This window comes from Microtus ochrogaster, linkage group LG7_11 (genome assembly GCF_000317375.1).
Source record: "Microtus ochrogaster isolate Prairie Vole_2 linkage group LG7_11, MicOch1.0, whole genome shotgun sequence".
Taxonomy (NCBI): domain Eukaryota; kingdom Metazoa; phylum Chordata; class Mammalia; order Rodentia; family Cricetidae; genus Microtus; species Microtus ochrogaster.
Window position 1 is genome coordinate 9582090 of NC_022032.1, and position 19001 is coordinate 9601090.

The 19001-nt window shown below is 41.9% G+C and overlaps 2 protein-coding genes across 2 annotated transcripts in view; one reads left to right on the top strand and one right to left on the bottom strand.

Moving 5' to 3' along the window:
• Window positions 1-12679, top strand: part of Ppp2cb (protein phosphatase 2 catalytic subunit beta) — a 20731-nt gene extending 8052 nt beyond the window's left edge. The window contains exons 2-7 of the mRNA XM_005362511.2: window positions 4241-4450; window positions 5306-5479; window positions 8323-8412; window positions 8525-8686; window positions 10102-10220; window positions 12008-12679. Coding sequence (XP_005362568.1) covers window positions 4241-4450; window positions 5306-5479; window positions 8323-8412; window positions 8525-8686; window positions 10102-10220; window positions 12008-12080 — 828 coding nt within the window. The 3' untranslated portion in view covers window positions 12081-12679. The remainder of the gene's footprint in view (window positions 1-4240; window positions 4451-5305; window positions 5480-8322; window positions 8413-8524; window positions 8687-10101; window positions 10221-12007) is intronic.
• Window positions 12680-13692: 1013 nt separating this feature from the next.
• Ubxn8 (UBX domain protein 8) overlaps window positions 13693-19001 on the bottom strand; it is a 16693-nt gene continuing 11384 nt past the window's right edge. The window contains exons 5-7 of the mRNA XM_026786860.1: window positions 17595-17636; window positions 16722-16796; window positions 13693-14667 (exon numbers count right to left, since the gene is read on the bottom strand). Of these exons, the coding sequence (XP_026642661.1) occupies window positions 14497-14667; window positions 16722-16796; window positions 17595-17636 (288 nt within the window). The 3' untranslated portion in view covers window positions 13693-14496. The remainder of the gene's footprint in view (window positions 14668-16721; window positions 16797-17594; window positions 17637-19001) is intronic.

The window sequence follows — 19001 nt, forward strand, 5'->3', positions numbered from 1 at the left end:
GGCAGTTACACACACTGCACAGTGACGGGTGCTGGAACAGCTGTCACATTTGCCTGAAGCACACTTCAGTGTTGGCCGAGTACGTGTGAGCATAGCTGCTCCTGGAAAACACAGTGATGAGTCGCTCAGTGACCATTCGCAGGCTTTAAAAGAAGTGATAGCATTTGTCATTAATAGTGATAAAATAGTAATTGTTCACATGATTTACAGACAAGCAGTAAAAATGTATTTGAATTGCTCACAAAATATTGCTGGGCCTGGGAGATAGTTCGGTGAGCACAGTACTTGCCATGAGGTCCTACCTGAGTTTAGACTCCTAATACCCAGGTAAAAAGCCAGACATGGAGAGCTGGAGACAGACTCCTAGGGCTTGCCTGGCTAGCCAGCCTAGCTTGATAGGTAGGCTCTAGTTCAGTGAGAGACCGTGTCTGAAAAACCACAGAGTACACCTGATGCCAATCTCTGGCCTCCACACCCACTCTATTGTGTAGTTTACACTCACGTGTACCAAGTATGTCTATAGTGTGCGTGCCACTGAATGTGTGCCGCAGTGTTGGGGAGTTGGCTCTCTTACCCTGTGGTGCAGGAGTAGTGCTCAGGTCATCAGGCTGGTAGCACGCACTTTTACCCGTGTGTTACCCACTGGCCTGGTGACGGACATTCCCACCATGTTGTTGAAGGCCTGACGTTAACCTTGGGCGTGGAAATGACATGTTAGAATTGTGCTCAGTGAGCCAGACGCAGGTGGATCTTTTGAGTCTGAGGCCAGCCTGGGCTACAGATAGAGCTCCAGAACACAGAAACCCTGTCTCAAAAAACAACAACAACAAAATAGAAAAGAATTAGGTCAAATGAGAAGGAGTGCTTACATTTGAGAAAAATAATCCAGTAGGACCAAGGATTGCGGTTTTCTGGTCTTACCAGTTGCAGCAGTGTTTCACAGTTAGTTTCAGAAACTTTTCCTCGATTTTTAAAAATCGAGATGTAATAGTGAATGTATAAAAGTTACCTCTTCCATATGTGCAGTTTAGTTTCAAGGTGTCTTTATTAGTAAGCCGTCAGTAGTAGTTTGCATTCCCTATAATGGCTGAATGTAAATCCGTTGTGTGGATATAGGAGGGTGATCACTTACATGGTTGAAAGTTGGTTTAAAGTTTTAAGTGTTACATTTTTCACACACTTAGTAGTACACACGCATACCTCTGCTTCCAGAAGGTTGAGCCAGGAGGATTGTGAGTCTGGATACATGGTGAAACAGTGTCTCAACAGAAGCAGAAAAGGTAATATTTTCAGGTTAAACAAAAAAAAAGGAAAGAGGTTCATAACTTGCTTTTATTTTATTTTATTTTAAGAAATGTCAGCCGAGCGGCGGTGGCGCACGCCTTTAATCCCAGCACTCGGGAGGCAGAGGCAAGCGGATCTCTGTGAGTTCAAGACCAGCCTGGTCTACAAGAGCTAGTTCCAGGACAAGCTCCAAAGCTACAGAGAAAACCTGTCTCGAAAAACTAAATTTAAAAAAAGAGAGAGAAAGAAAGAAAGAAGAAAGAAAGAAAGAAAGAAAGAAAGAAAGAAAGAAAGAAAGAAAGAAAGGTCACCCAAGGGCTGGAGAGGTCACTTAGCAGTTAAGAGCAGAGCCTGTTCTACTAGAAGACCTAGGTTCAAGTCCAGCACCTATCTGTAGCTCCAGTTCAGGGAATCCAATGCCCGCTTTTGCTCTCCTCAAGCACCAGACACCTGCGGGTATACATGCAGCAAAACAACCCTGCACAGTACAGACTAGTAGCTTTTTTATAAGTCAGACCTGGGAGGTATGTAAGAAAGACAGCATGCTTTTTACTTTGGACACCTGCTTCTCTGGCAACTATTGGTGACTCTCCTCGTTTGTTTGTGAGTGAAGATCTCACAAGGTAGCTGAGGCAGGCCTAAAACTCACTATGCAAGCTGGGCTGGTCTTGCTCCTCATCCCCACCACAGTCTTGTGACTGTTAGGAATGTGGGCATGTACAGCCATGCCTTGCTATGAACATATCTGTTTGTGATATTTTAAGCCTTGGTCTCTGTCTGTATGGAGTGGAGTTTGTGGAGATTTGTTTACTTTACATCAGGACCAGAGGTTTAGCATCCAACAACATTTTGCATTTATCTTGATCTGTGTACACATCCATAACTTGCTTTTTAAGAGCATAAGATTTTATTCATAGTATGCCTTCAAAACTTGAATGTTGCTTGGCATATAGACACTTGATGTTGTTAAACTCAAAGGGTTAATTCCCTCTTTTTAAAGGCGAGAAGGGTTGGGCCAGAGCTGAAATGGTAGTGGCTACCCAGCCTGCACCTGGCCCTGGGTTCAGTCTCCAGAACCTCATGATGAAGGCAGAGGCATCAGAAGTGTAAGGTTATATTCTCAACTATACAGTGAGTTGGAAGCTAGCCTGTCTTTTAATAAAAACCAGTCCCCAAAAAGAAGAAATGGTAAGTCATTTGGTTAAGCCTACTAACGGTGAAGAAAGAGAGGCACCATGCTTAACATTAACTACGAAGTTTTCAGTTGGGCTGGGTTGGGCTGATCTTGCTGTGTAGCCAAGGCTCCAGATCCTGCTGCTGCAGCCTCCTGAGTGCTGGGGTATGCAAGCATGTGCTACCATGCTTGGCAGCCTTGTAGAATTTTTTTAAATGATTTTTTAGATTTTATTTTTATGTGTATAAGGGCTGCGCCTGTGCATATGTCTATGTACTATGTGTGCTACATATGCATGTTTATTACTGCATGGCGCTGAGGAACCTGACAGCATCCTCAAGGCCTGTAGGCACACACATTCACACACACTCACATGGACAAAAGGGAATAGAAATAGATTCTTACACAGAGTAAAGAACTTCCTTGACAAAGGCCGCTCCTAAAACCTCAAGTCTCCTGACCGAGCACTCGGGAGGGTGAGGCAGAAACATCTCAGTCAAGTCGTAGCCAGGGTGGACTACGCGGTTCATCATTTTAGAGTGGTAGTTAACTAGGAAAGGGTCTCCAGACTAAGAGGAAAGACCGTAGAAGTACACCCTGAGTGAGCACTCTGTTCACATGCACTCAGTAGATTTGTGAAGGAAGAGGCGCAGTGTCTATGGAAAATCCAGGAGTTTGCAAGTACTGAACTAGATCTAAATAGTAGCAAAATTAACACTAAATGTGTGTTCGAGCTTAATGAGATACTAAGAAATACTGGCTGGGGTGCAGCTCAATAGGAGGTTAAGTACTTTTTAGTGTATGTGAGGCTCTGTGTTGGATCTTTAGCAACACACACACAGGAAAGGAACTTAAAACATGGAAGTTTTAGACTCAGATTTTTTAAAATCCTAGGATTGTGTCAACTAAAAATTACCATTGATTCTAGCCTTACATTGCTTGAATGCTTAGGCTATGTTATGTTGTGTGTGTGTGTGTGTGTGTGTGTGTGTGTGTGTATGTATATTTCATATATATGTTATATTTTACCATAGAAACAAGAGATGCTGATGTGCAAGGTTGCTGTGGGCAGAATTCAACATACTGTTTTACACAGCTTTTTAAAGTCACAGGAATACCCTAACAAAAAAGTACATAAATGGTTACTTATGTTTATATTACATCTATAGTACATATAAAATTGCCTATGCTATATATACTTCTTATACAAATCTTATCACACGATAGATTTGATTTTTATTACAGCATCATCGCAGAACCTAAGTAACAGGTTAATATGTTGGGGTAGCCCTGACACTGGGCTGACAGTGGGAACATCTCAGAACCACTGTCATCCTTGCAGCATGTGGTTGGCCATGACGTCACTAGGGCGGTCCATGACTAGATCTAGCAGTAGCAGCTCAGATCAGTAGAAACAGTCATGAAACTTGGGAAAATGAATATGAATAAGTGTGAGGCCATGTTTGTCATAGGAAGAAACAGTCTTTCGTTTAGTTTGTGGGGGTGGCTTGTTGGTTTTTCAGAGACAGGCTTTCTCTGTGTGATAGCCTTGGGTATCCTGGAACTCACTTTGTAGACCAGTGGCCTCAAACTCAGCAATTGCCTGCCTCTGCCTCCCAAGTGCTGGGATTAAAGGTGTGCGCTGCCACCACCTGGTGGGTTATTCTATTTTATAAGGGATACTTCCAAGTTGTTTTCTCCAGATTTTCTTTCAGTATAAGTAAAAATGCTGTTAACTGTGTAACTGAATCTTTTTCATTGTCGGTTTTCCTTTTGCAACAGGCTAAGGAAATTTTAACAAAAGAATCAAATGTACAAGAGGTCCGCTGTCCTGTTACTGTCTGTGGAGATGTGCATGGCCAATTCCATGACCTTATGGAACTCTTCAGAATTGGTGGAAAATCACCAGATACAAACTATCTATTCATGGGTGACTACGTAGACAGAGGTTATTATTCTGTGGAGACTGTGACTCTGCTTGTAGCATTAAAGGTATGATTGATGAAAATGGGTAAGGGGAGGTTTAAATTGGGCCAAGGGTAAGAATGCTAAGCATGTATCGTCATTTAATTTCTGATCTGCTCAGCTTAAGTAATAGTTGGCCTTACATCTTTTAAAGGGAGATAAAAATCAATGCATTAAACTTGATGACTTCTAATAAATGTATAACTCATTTGGGTTGTCCATAACTGAATTCTATGAATTATGTTTGATTTAATCCCTTACTGCCCTTCCTATGGAATCATTAAGCAAGTCTGTATGTAATTCATGCCATTGTTCCTTGACTTCCTGTTTCTACTGCCCTGCACTCAGCACCTCAGTCTCCCTCCCAGATCTGATCCCCTCATTCACCCTGCTATTCTGCCAGATGCAGTCTCCTCATTTAGCATCTGTGTGTTCTAGCTTGTGACTTCCACATCCCCAGGGTCTTCCTCAAGGCCTCATTTACAGTCTGTCGCTCTGAACTGACGTGCACTGTTGATAGCACAAATTGCTCACCTCAGAGGATGTCTGTCCATTGCTCTAGACTCTCCAGTGCTTTCTTTATCCCATTTCCCCACAAGATTACACTAGCTACTTCTCCTCATACTCCTGCCCAGGTTCAACAAATGCTTGGGATTTTTGGACTTCAGAAAATTTATATATTCATAATGAGATGTCTGGAGTAGGGGACCCAAACCTAAGTATAAATGCACTTGGTTCATACATATCTTACATACCTGTCCTTAAATTTGGCAGTTAATTTACAAATGGACAGGAGAACTATTTAAGGAAATGAATTTGAGGTTAAAACTAATTTAATACTGCTAAGAAATGATTGTACACGGGTTTCTTTTCCTTTTCCAGGTGCGCTATCCAGAGCGCATTACAATATTGCGAGGAAATCATGAAAGCCGACAGATCACCCAAGTGTATGGCTTTTATGATGAATGTCTGCGAAAGTATGGGAATGCCAACGTGTGGAAATACTTTACAGATCTCTTCGACTATCTTCCACTTACAGCTTTAGTGGATGGACAGGTGTGTGTGTGTCTGACTGTCTTACAGAAGGAGGTTAGCCGGGTGGTGGTGGCGCACGCCTTTAATCCCAGCACTCAGGAGGCAGAGGCAGGCGGATCTCTGTGAGTTCGAGACCAGCCTAGTCTACAAGAGCTAGTTCCAGGACAGGCTCCAAAACCACAGAGAAACCCTGTCTCGAAAAAAAAAACAGAAGGAGGTTAAACATGGGGAAGTACTATTAGGCACTCAGGATCTGTATTTACAAGCTATGTAAAAGTTTCTGGCTTTCTTGTTTGTTTGTTTATACAGTGCTGGGGGTTGAACCTGGGATCTGGAGTCTAGTGCATGCTAGGCAAGTGCCCTGCCACTGAAACAGCCCTGTGGTTTGATTAGTCTGATTTCTTTGGGGTGAGGGTATGCGTGTTTTGGAGGCATCTCACAAAGCTGCCGAGGCTCACTGTGCCCAGCACAGCTTGATACAGTAATTCTCTTGCCTTAGGCTCCCAAGTTGCTGGAACACCAGGCCCTGCTTTCCCTGGCCCAAAAGTCTTCTGGCCAGTGTGAGGATAGCATAGATAAATGCCTAAGTCTCTGGGTGTGTATAGTAATGAGTCACACGAGATGTATTTGGAAATTGTGTCCATATTACACTGTTTTCCGGTTATCATTAGCAACTTCTCATTCCCATGTTATTTTCATAGTAATTACAAGTATCATATTGTGTATCTTATTTATGTTTCCACCATAGTAAGTACTGAAGCATACGTAAGACATTATACAGGTTTCCCATTTCAATGTTTAGAGGATTCATGGCGAGCTGATTCAGATCCAGATATAGAACATACAGTAAGACAATGCAGTGTTTAAATGATAGAAACCCAGTGTCCTGGAAGGTGTAATAGATACTTTTTGGCTTGCTGGCTTGAATATAATTTGATTATAACAGTCTACATTTTCCCAGCCATGATTTTGGATACTGCAATAATTAAAATGACAATACTTGCCTTGCTAACGTCAATGAAAATGTGAATTTATAAGGTGTTAAATTTTAATTAAAATTTAATTGTTTTTGTTTGTTGTTTTGTTTTTTATTTTTGTTTGTTTTTCAAGACAGGGTTTCTCTGTGTAACTTTGGTGCCTGTCCTGGAACTCGCTCTGTAGACCAGGCTGACCGTGAACTCACAGAGATCCACCTGCCTCTGCCTCCCAAGTGCTGGGATTAAAGGCATGCAACATCACTACCCGGCTAACATTTAAATTTTTCAAGCAATAGTCTTTATTAGCCTTAAAGTAATAAACAAGCTATTTTAGATAGTAGCAGCGATAGTGTATCTGGTTTTGAAACTTCATGCATTCAATGTTAGAACTCTTAATAAATTTCGTACACCAACCAGCAGTTCCCAAACTCAGTCTTTGCTGTTTTAAAGTATTTATAAGAAACAAAACACCCAGCACATATACACCATTATGACAGGTTATCATTTATGAAGTGATATCTGGAGGACATGAGCTCCTCAGAAATGAAGTAGATAAACAAGCAGGCTTACAGAGTCCTGGAAGGAAATGAGCAGCTTGTAAACCAAGAGAGAGGGCTGGATGCTGTGTGTAGACCTAGAACCCTAGCGTTCCAGGAGAGAGGGCTGGATGCCGTGTGTAGGCCTAGAACCCTAGCGTTCCAGGAGAGAGGGCTGGATGCAGCGTGTAGACCTAGAACCCTAGCATTCCAGGAGAGAGGGCTGGGTGTGGCGTGTAGACCTAGAACCCTAGCGTCAGGGCTTCAGGCAGAACTGATGACTTTTAAGCCAGCCTGGGCTACATACATAGCATGACCCTGTCAGTTAATAAATGAGAAACTGTTACTAAAATTGTCATTATTCTCTTTGATTCAGTCTTCAGAGGATAGTCCTGAGAAAAGTTTTTTAAAAAACACTTGTCCTTTTATGTCAGAAGTCCTAGAAGTGCACTGCCTATAGTCAAGGAACTGAAGAAAGACCACAGGGAGGCCCAGTGGGTAAACATTTTCTTCTTAATTTATAAACAGATAAAGTACTTGTTTTGCAAACACGAAGACTAGAGTTCAGATCCCAGCACCCATGGGGCACAGTGCCCACCTCCCTGGGATGAGAGTCCCAAGGCAAGCTAGCTACGTAGCCAACTAAGCAGGCCTCAAGACCTGCCACAGTCATGGAGAGTGATCAAGAAAGACATCCGGTACCAACCCTAGGCCTTACATATATGTGTGCACACACCCACTCATGTGTAGACCTCCATGTCCATGCGTACTACATACAGTTAACAGGAATAGTGTGCAGGAAAGCTGGCTCAATAAACAGCGTGCAAGGAGAGAACAGACTCCCAAAGATTGTCACCTCTATTAGATGTGCCCCACACACATAAAAAGGAATTGAAGATGATAAACTGTATAGAAAATAACCTGCAAATGTGGTGATGTACTCAGTCTCAGGAAAACTAAAAACCTGTTATAATCAATAACAGGAATCAGTAAGACGTGATGTCTGAATCAAGCACAATTTTATAATCAGGAGTACATGACAGAAACCAGTGACAGGTGATGAGGCTGAGGTTCCTACTTAGCAGCAGCACTGAATAAAGCTGGGGTGAGGCAGCTAGACTGGTGCAGTAGTAGAGCCTGCAGAAGGCCCTCAGACCCCTGGTACCGCGAGGGGAGAAAAGGAAACCCCCACTCCCAGTACTGTTGAGGCTGTTGCTGGTGGTCTGAGTCTACTTTGCGCTGTAATTGACAAGTTTTTCAGTTAATGCTATTTTGGGGGGCAGCAGGAGCGGACGGGGGAGCTGTCAGGGCTAACACAGCCACTACTTACTCCTCATTAATTTATAAACAGATATTCTGCCTCCATGGTGGCCTGTCTCCATCCATAGATACACTGGATCATATAAGAGCCCTGGATCGTTTACAAGAAGTTCCACATGAGGTAAATTTGGTGGTGGTTTTGTTTTGATTTTAACAAGATAATGTAATTACATGTGATAAAGCTAAACATAACTGTTAATAATTCATAATGTGTATCTGTTCTCCTTGACCAGGGCCCAATGTGTGATCTCTTATGGTCAGATCCAGATGACCGTGGTGGATGGGGCATTTCACCACGTGGTGCTGGCTATACCTTTGGACAAGATATTTCTGAAACATTTAACCATGCCAACGGTCTCACACTGGTGTCTCGTGCTCACCAGCTTGTAATGGAAGTATGTACTTTCCTGCAGAATGCCTTTATCGTGGCTCTGTGCATTTGTAATGAGGCCTAAGTATCTTTCTCATTTTTTCTCCTCTCTCCCCACTCTTGATTTGTTTGACTAGCTCCTTACCCCAAATCTCCATGTCTGTTCTGCTAAAGCCATTTTCTGTTGTAACCCGTATTTCAGTCAGAATGTCTCCATTGGTTTCAGAATGTTTCCTGCCTAAATACTTGACAGATTGTAACAAAGTTTAATTTTACAGTATGTATAACAATCCAGGTTACAAGTGGAAGTAATTCTTCAGATTTTCTTTATGTGTTCTTGATGTTTGGAAATGACCAAAGTTTTGTTTTATAAGAAATGGTTTTCTAAATCTGGGCATGGTGGGTGCTTGTAGTCCCAATATTTAGGAGGCTAAAGCAGAGGGGGTCATGAGTTTCAGGCCTGTGTAGGCTGTATAAGAAGACACCCTTAAATAAAGTCCCCCTTGGTAGGGGCTGGAGAGAGAGAGATGGTTCAGCAGACAAGAGCACACTCTTCTCTTCCAGAGAATCCTCGGTGGAGACCTGACAGGTGTTCCTTAGGACTGTGGATTTAGTACATGCATGCTTGAGATGCATACTGCAGAGTGATGCATCCTTGGTGCATTGCATCAAGGAGGTTTAAAATCTGTCCCCTGCTGCTCCCAATAACTAACTGATCACTGAGCTGAGGCAGCACCTGCCACAGCTTCTGTTGTAGTATTGTCACTACTGACAGAACAAAAGAGAACGTACATGATCCCTCTAAACCAGCAAGGAATGGCCAGCCCAGAACAGGCAAGGAGCAGTGTCCATGTAGTGATATTAAACCTCATTATTATAGCATCATGTATGTCAATGATAACTGGATATATTTTTTTTTAAGTAATGACTTTTACTTTGCTAAAAGACTTTTATTTTCCTAAAAGTTGGAGACTAGGAAATTTGAAGATAATCAAATTTCAGTTGTGATGTGATGTGAGAGGCTTTGGTGCAGGTAATTGTTAGAGATTAGCGAGGCTATTACTAATGAGCATTGGCTCAGCTCTTCAGAAGCTTACTTTAAGTTGCCGTCTGCCTAATACTAGCTTCAAGATTTATGTAGCAGACTTTGCAAGCCAGGTAGTTTCTGTCATATCTAAGCACTTGGAAAGCTAGGGCAGATGTAAGTTTGAGACTACTGTGACCTATTAAATAGCAAAATTCTCTCTCTCGCACACACACACACACACACACATCTGAAGTGTAGGTTAAGAAAAGTTACAGTATTCTGAGCAGGTATATAAACTATCAGATCATAGAAGGTAACTTGACTACATAGCCACAGAAGTACCTGTGTGATTTGAGTTTGCTGTGTCAAGCTTGAATTCTGTAATGAAACATTGACCTTTCTCACTGTTGCAGGGTTATAATTGGTGCCATGATCGGAATGTGGTTACCATTTTTAGTGCTCCCAATTACTGCTACCGCTGTGGAAATCAGGCTGCTATCATGGAATTAGATGACACTTTAAAATATTCTTTGTAAGTAACTGTACATTTTAATTGTGTATAATTACTTTTAGAAGGAAAAGGGAACTATTGAAAACAGTTGGGGGGGCTGGAGAGCTGGCTCAGCAGCTCAGAGCTCTTGCTACAGTCACGAGGACTGGAATTCAGATCTCACAGATACCTTTAACTCCAGTTCCAAGGGATCCAACAGCCTCTCCTGGCCTCTCTAGAGACATACACACATCTACACACACTGGGTCATACACACACATGCACGCATGAATAAAAATATCTTTTTAGAATGAAAAACATTGAAGAGTTCTGTTTATGAGATGATTGGACAAAGATTTTTTCTCTTTGTGTGTAAACCCTCTTCTCCAAACATTTAATGTGATGAATTATTTCCTTCTGCTGTGCTGGGCACACGGTCATGGCCTCACACATACAGTTCATTGCTGTGCTACTGAACTATGTCCCAGCCCAGAATAATTTGTAATTATTTAAAATTTGTTGAAAATTTCCCAAGAGTGTACAGGTAATGGAAAAACATTTAACCTTAAGAGAACCTTAAGCCAAGCATGGTAGAGTACATATTTAATTCTAGCACACAGGAAGCAAGAGTTTGAGACCAGTCTGGTCTAAGCAGTGAATTCCAGGACAGCCAGGACTACATACAGATACCTTGTCTCAGAAAAACACATTAACAACCCAGAAACCTGTCTGTCATAACTACTGGAGGCTTGCGTCCTTCCCCTACTCCCACGACTCTTACAGAGACTACTCCAGGGTCAGAGGGATGACTAGGTGGTTAGGAGCACAGGCTGCCCTTCAGAGGACGCAAATTTAAGTCCCAGCACCTACATGGCAGCTCACAGCCATCTGTAATTCAGTTCCAAGGGACCCCTCCTTTGACGTCTTTGAGCACTGGCACTCATAGCACAAAATTAAAGATGACTTATTTTAAAAGTTTAAAAACTACGAGGTGATGTGGCTTCATTGGCCCCTGGGTTCAAGCCCAGGACTATATAAACTGCTATGGTGATACAGCTCTGTAATCCCAGTCTCAGGAGATGGAAGCAGACCAATCAGAGTTCAGGCCAACCTGGGATACAAGAGACCTTGTTTCAAAAAACTTTTTGTGACTAAATAAAACATTTGCTCCACATGATGACACCTGCTTGCCTGTGATCCCTGCACTTAGAAAGTAGAGGCACAGATCAGAAGTTCAGAATGGACCATTACTGTTGAGTTTGGGGCCATTCCAGGCTACATGAGATCTGGTCTCAACCACAGCACCAAAAATCGAAAATACTTACCTTGACAGTTGGGAAAGTCTGTGTGCATGCCTGAGGTTACATCCTCTCAGGACTGCTTGGAGAAGAAAAATTCAAATGGGATTGATCCCAAGACCACAGAGTTGGTTCAAAATATGAAAATGGACCCCCCCCCAAAAAATAGGAAAAGGAACTGGTAATTTTAACAGACAGAAAAGGCACTTGATAAAATTAGTGTTCTTTTGACTAAAATCAGCAAACCTCACAGAAGGGAACTTGCTGTGCCTGAAGACAGGTGTAAATACCCTGATTCAGCATCGTGACAGCGAGAAACAGCACTGATCCTAGGCCCTTCAACTGATAATGGCGTCACAAGGCTTTTCTGCCAGGCACTAACAGCCACTAAGTTTGACCATAGCTCTGTGAAGTGACATACTCAGGGTCATTGCAGCCACACAGTGCAGTGGTAGCAGAAGGGTGCGGGGAGGATGGCTTTGTCCACTCAGTGTCTTCTGGCTTACCTGCTGACTCACTTTCTCTGTTTAGTCTTCAGTTTGACCCAGCACCTCGTCGTGGAGAGCCTCATGTGACCCGGCGTACCCCAGACTACTTCCTATAAATTCCTCCCCAGGACCTTTCTTTGTATGTGGAAGTATACCTGGCTTTTTAAAATATATATATACATATATATATATATTTAAAAACAACAGTTATCTATGTGTTTCTGTAACAAATTGTGGTATGTCTTGACATTAAACTACATCATGGACCAAATGTGCCATACTAATGATGAGCGTTTAGCACAATTTGAGATGAACTTACTACACTGTGTTCTAGATCAGTCTGCCTGCTGTGTCCTAGGAAGCATTCTTTTTGGCTGGTTAAACAAAAAAGGGTCACTGACTGCTTCATATCCTTTGCACTTGGAAATTTAGTTACATTGTTTAACTGGCATGGATTAATAGAGTCAGAGTTTTATTTTTAAGATTTCACAAGCTGACTTCCACTTAATTCATTACCCTTTATTTTATTGAAATGTATACTAACTGAAGAAGAGATTCTTGGGAGTATGTTGTCATAACATTAAAGAGATTCCTTTCATTTAAACTAAATTACTGTTTGATGTTGATCTGCATCGTTTCTGTGTATTTGTCCTGACAGTGCTTGCATCCTATTTGGTGGACTAAACAAATAAACTTTCCAATTTAAACAAAAACATTAACTGTGGTATGCATTAAATGGAAGCACTGCATTTTAAAACTTGATACAAATGCTCAAGACTGTGGTTGGTGGTTTTTTTCATTTACTTTGGGCTTTTGAGATGGTCTCATATAGTCTAAATGAGCTTTGAGCTCTTGGTTCTCCTGACTCTACCTCCCTAGTGCTAGGATTAGTGTGGGGCACCTGCCGTGCCACAGACATTGATGTGTAATAAAAAGAAGCAGCTATACTTCTGAGTTTACGGGTGCTCACTGCAGGCCTTACATTCAGGTCCAGGTTATACAATGTTTGTTTATAGTTTACATTTAGAAGCAGAACAAAATCGAATATTTGTTGATAACTTTTAGACCATTAAAGAACCATTTTTTACATTTCTAAACATTTTATTGGGTGGTTTGTGTTGATTTGCTCATAATTTTAAGTACAAAATTTGGACTGTCTACTTTAATAACAATAGACTAAATAAACAAGAAACTTTAAAAGCCAAGACAGGTTATCTCCCTTAACCTAGAAATAGTAATGAACTGATCTGAGTTCAGATCAGCAGTGATGGTTACTATTCCAAGGTCATGAATACCAGCTCTAGCCTCTCTAAATCTAGCTGTAGAGTGATTAAGACAAACGCCAAAAGCAAAGACTTGGGTAGCTTGGAAATTGAAAGATAGGAAATATGGGGCTGGAATGTAGTTAGTATAGACTTTGCTGGGCATAATGAAATCCTACCACTTCATAAACTGGGAGCAGTGGTTTAGGCCTGTAATCCTAACACTTGGGATGGGGGACAGGAGGATCCAGGAGAGTTCAAGATCACCCCCGACTCTATGAGACCCCATCTCCAAAATATCAAACGTTAAGAAAGATCTCTGAAGACAGACTCTAAGGGTATCAGTGCATACAACAGCTCACACTCCAGATACTGTCAAAGACCAGCTTCTCATACATTCCAAGGTAAGAGCATGAGGATTAGGGTTAAGTAAAAGGAAGAGAGATATAAAAGACAAACAGAATAGCATCAAGAGGGACATTCAGTGAATACTGAATCCGCCTCGTTTATTTTCTACACACTTACATACTTCACTCCAAAAGGGGGAGGAGGGGCAACAGACTTTATTAACATGATAGAAGGAGACTTGAATTCTCCGACCTTTGGTCCAGGTGGAGCAGATTCATCTCTACATCCAAAATACTAATTGGTCAGAATCTCTAGCTTGTAGTCAAAAACTTTGAGAGCAAAAATAAGCTCAAACTCTGACTTCCAGTAAAAGTGTGTTCCCACAAAATGCACCTACCAACAATGGCCATGCTTACTGCAGTTTCAGTGTGTTCCCCAAAGTTCCTGTGGCAAAAACTTCACCCTCAGGTTTAGGTCAAAATTACATAGAATCAGTCCACTCTGAAATTTCTTTAAAGTCTTTTTTTAAAGTTTTTAGAAATACAGTGGAATCAGTATTCCTACTTGAAGATTTGAAGGGTTTGGCTGAATTGTTAAATACTGTAGATTCAAGAAGCAGAAATCACAGTTCTTTATCAGCTAGTTGGTTTGTTTTAAGACGGTCTAACTCAGACTTTCCAGGAGGCATGTGCCCCCTTGCCTGGCCCAGACCTGTCAGATGTCTTGCATCCTTTTGACCTTGTTCTCACTTGGGTACAATGTAAGATGGTACAGTCCACAAAGCTTTCCATATCAAGCAATCCTCTTCCATTGTATGTAGGTATGCTCCTATGAACAAGAGGAGCACAACATACAGCATGGCTTTAATGTGAACACTGCCGGTGAGGTCATACGACTTGAAGGACAACAGGTAGTTGTGATTTTACTGGCCACTCTGTTCTTTCTCTTCCACATTAAGTACAGTGTCCACAGTTATCCCTATGTCCTCCAGTGACAAGCCTCCGTCCGCTTCCAGAGGTCGTCTGGGAAAGGAAGTGGAAAGGCCGTATAGGGATTTGTGGTACCCAATTTTCATCATCCAGTCAAATAAGACCTAGAAGAAAAAAGACTTTAGTATTAGACTAAAGGTTCCTACAGAATCTGTCTCATTATGATATTAAACAGTTGTCACTCTGTAATCATGTCCCGAGGAATGAGAAGTACTTTCCACATCTTCAAAGAAACTGTCTAGACTTTAAGGAAGAGCAGTACGCCATGCATTTGGAGACATGAATAACCTTGAATGCCTTCATTTGAGAGAGAGTGCAGAGCCTCATCCCTAAGTAGGGGATGGAGAATATTCAATGAAATGTTGAGAACAAAAAACATTTGGAAACAAAAATTTGAATCAAAATCTTAAGTCAACAGAACACATCAAAATCACAAAGGAGCTTTGTCAAAAGAGACATACTTGGGCCCCTGAGACAAAGCCCAACTTACTGTAGGCCATTCCTGTAACTGTCCATAAAGATTACCATCTACACACTGGGTTCAAAGTCCAGCACCACAAAAAAGAAAAAAGTAGGCATAAAAATTTTCAGATCCTTTTGAAAGCTCATTTGCCTCAAAACATGAACTGTTAAAGCATGTTCTGCTTTGAAAAGAAAAGTAAGTTGGATGTATTTCTATACAGCTGTAGTCCCAGCTACTCAAACTGTAGCTGGAGGACTACAGGAGCCAAAAGTTATGGGGATTGAGACCAGCCTGTGTCTCAACAACAAAAAAACAGACACATGACAAAGATATAATGTTCCAAGGGACCAAAGTATCAAATAATGCCTTGAATTGCTAACCACTGCTGATCTATATAATAAATATGTAATAATTTTAATTAAGACATTTTTAGAAGCATAGGAATTGAACCCACGTCTTTTGCACATGCTAAGCACTTGCTCTGCCACTAAGTTTACACTTCCAACATTACATCTTTCTGCCAGGCATGGTGGCACATGCCTTTAATGCCAGCACTTGGGAGGCAGAGGCAGATCTCGTTGAGGTCAGCCTGGTCTACAAAGTAAATTCCAGGACAGCCAGGGCTACAGAGAAACCACATCTCAAAAAACAAACAAAAACCTCTTTTCTGTTGGTGGTGGTTCTGAGTCAGGATCTAACTGGCTCCAAACCCAATCCTTCCAGGTGTCATATGCATAACCCCCGAGGTAGGAGGACTGCACTCTTATACCTGCAGCCCCACTATAACTATTTTTTTATTTATTTATTTATTTTTAATTTATTATGTGTACAACTTTCTGCCTCCACACGCCAGAGGAGGTCGCCAGATCTCTTTACAGATGGTTTGGAGCCACCATGTGGTTGCTGGGAATTGAACTCAGGACCTCCGGAAAAGCAGACAGTGCTTTTAACCTCTGAGCCATCTCTCCAGCCCCAGTATAACTATTTTTAAAACAGGCTGCCAGGTGTAGTATCTCACTGCCTGCAATCCAAGCATTTGGGAAGCTGACACAGCTCAGTCCAGCCTTGACTACACAGTGAGTTCTAGGCTACCCTGGGCTTAAAACCACCATTTTCCCCACGAACTAACATGTAATTAAACAACCAAGAAAATATAGCTCAGTAAGAGAATGACTGCTTGAAGCCTTAGATCTATTGTGTTGTGGAAAATCTTTTTGTACACTAAAGATGTGTCATTCTGATTGGGTTAATAAAAAGCTGAATGGCTAATATTTAGGCAGGATTTCCAGGCACACAGGATGCTGGGAAGAAACAGAGTCACCAGACACAGAGGAAGCAGTATGGGCAGTACAGAGTAAAGGCAATAAAGACAAAACATAGATTGGTAAAAATGGGTTAATTTCAGTTGTAAGAGCTAGTTAGTAACAAGCCTATCAGCTGAAGCTTTATTGTTATTAAGTCTCCGTGTTGTTTATTTGGGAGCTGGCCGTGGGACAGAGGAAGACTATCCTTAATACTAAAAAGGAAGAAAAAAATAGGAAAAAAAATACAAATGTAGAGATCACAATTCAAAGAAATTATCAAACCTTACGCAATGCAGAATATCCACATATTCTATGTCTATGTGGTAACAGATCCCACTACATTTGAACACACTATTGACAAATTTGATAAGTCAATATTTGATTTCGTCACCTGTGAATTCCAAGACTTGAAAAATCTCCTCCTCAAAACACGCCCACTTGGGCATCGAAGGGCAACAGTAACTACCTGGAGAATACAAATATTCAGGTAAGCCACACAGGAGCTGAGTCAAGAAGATTGCAAATTTGAGGTCAGTCTGGACTACAAAGCAAACCTTATCTCAAGAACAAAAGTCCAGTTAGGAATTCCAATGTTCCATTGAAAGCAATGGATTGCTTTCTTCAGTTGTCTTTTACCTGTGAGTAACTTTCAGATTTTCCTAAGATACAAAGTTCCAAACTTAAATGTTACAAATGTGTTGAGAAAACAGACTATTAGAGGCATGACTGTTTCAAAACCTGTTTTTTTGAGGACTCTAAGGACTCCGAACTTCACAAAACGGGACACCGGGCAGTTCTCTTTCTGGACATTTTGCCCAGTAACTTCATGGCTCTAAAGACACGTGGTCCCCCTGCATCAGACGATCACCTATAACTAAGATGGCCAAAGGCAGAAAACAAGACAGGCTCCCTCCATGACGAGGCAGGTGGGCTATCTGTCCCACCCCAGCCCAGCAACAGTGAGCCACTCTTTAAATGCACATGCAGCTACAGTTTCAGCTTCAATGGGGACCAGGGTGAAGCCACCGCCCGTCTCAATGCTGCTCTTCTGTAGTAAGCGCCAACTTACTGGTCCTGAAGGTGGGTGTGCTCTACAAGACAACTCAGCAGACTGCCTCCCACAGCAGCTCTCGGCTGAGCCTGATGCCATCCTCAGAGACGTGACTCCGAGTCAGCCGCGGGAACCTGCTCTTCTCTCTAAACCCAGGGGCAGTAGGACTTACCTACCTGATGACATCAAAGGAAATGGAGACGAGAAACGTACCTCCTCAGCTGTTTCTGATGGTTCGTCAGGTAAATCAGGAACCTAAAGAAAGCTGCGTGTTAATGAAAGGAAAGTAAAAAACATTTCCAAGAAGTGAGAACTCTTAAGAAGAGTCCTCTGCAGTAGTTCCATACATCTCGGTTTAAAAGGCTTCTTTGTATAGACCTCTATCAAATTCACAGTGAGGTCTGTCTGGGTGACGCGATTAAAGCTGATTTGATTTGATTCCTAGGACCCACATGGTGGAAAAAGTGAAGCAACTCGTGCAAAGTTATCCTGACTGTTGCACGTGTGTACATCTATTCACACACAATTACTACTGTAATTTTTATACAAGTTTTTTAATAGAGCAGGGTGTGGTGGCACACACCTTTAATCCCAGCACTCCAGAGACAGAGCCAGGCAGATCTCAGTGAATTCTGGTCTACAGAGTGAGTTTCAGGACAGTCAGGGCTGTACAGAGAAACCCAAAGAGTTGCATGGTCATGGTGTCTCTTCACAGCAACAGAACACTGACTAAGACACCTGCTGACAACCTGGGTTCAATCCCCAAAGAAATGATTTCCCATAGGTTGTACTCAAGCCTTGACAGTCTCATGTATGCTCACATACAGCAAATACATATATTTTTTTAATCTCAAATTCTGTCTCAAAAAATAAATGAGAGGGAGTTCACACTGGGAGAGGCAGCTCAGTTATCGAGTGCTTGCCTAGCATGCACCAGGCCCTGCAATCAACCGCCAGCATGCTTCCCTAAAATCTGTCTTTTAAGATGTTCTAGGATATTATGTAAAAATGCACTATTTAAAGAAACAGGATGTCTCGAAAAGCAAAAAATAAAAAAAATAAAAAAAATAAAAAAAAAGAAACAGGAAAAGCCTCGGTAGCAGTGCAGGCTGTCGTCCCAGCACCTAGGAGGCAGAAACATAATTCCGTGCCATTATGCACAGAAAACTTAGAGACACTGACTAAACTTCCTCAGTTTATGTAAACAGGCATATAGAAATGAATGTCTTTATACTTGTGCTCTATCCCAGTATCTCAATATATACATGAATATATCCTAACGTCTGAAATACTTGTGACCACAGGCATGTCAAATGAGGGTATCCAGCCTGTAGACAGTGTAGACCACTCTCAGGACACACAGCCCGTCTGAAGACCCCCAGGAGAAAGGCTTCCCTCCGTGAGCACTGTCCTTTCCATCTCTACACCGCCATTTCTCTTCCAGCTTTCCTCTAAATCTGGTCCAGACTTTGGCTATTAAACAGGACCAAGGATCTGTGCAGCTGACCCTCTGCAAGGATCTGTGCAGCTGACCCTCTGCAAGGTGCTAAGACAACATCTGTGTTAAAAGCCATCCTCGAAGCCGGGCGGTGGTGGCGCACGCCTTTAATCCCAGCACTC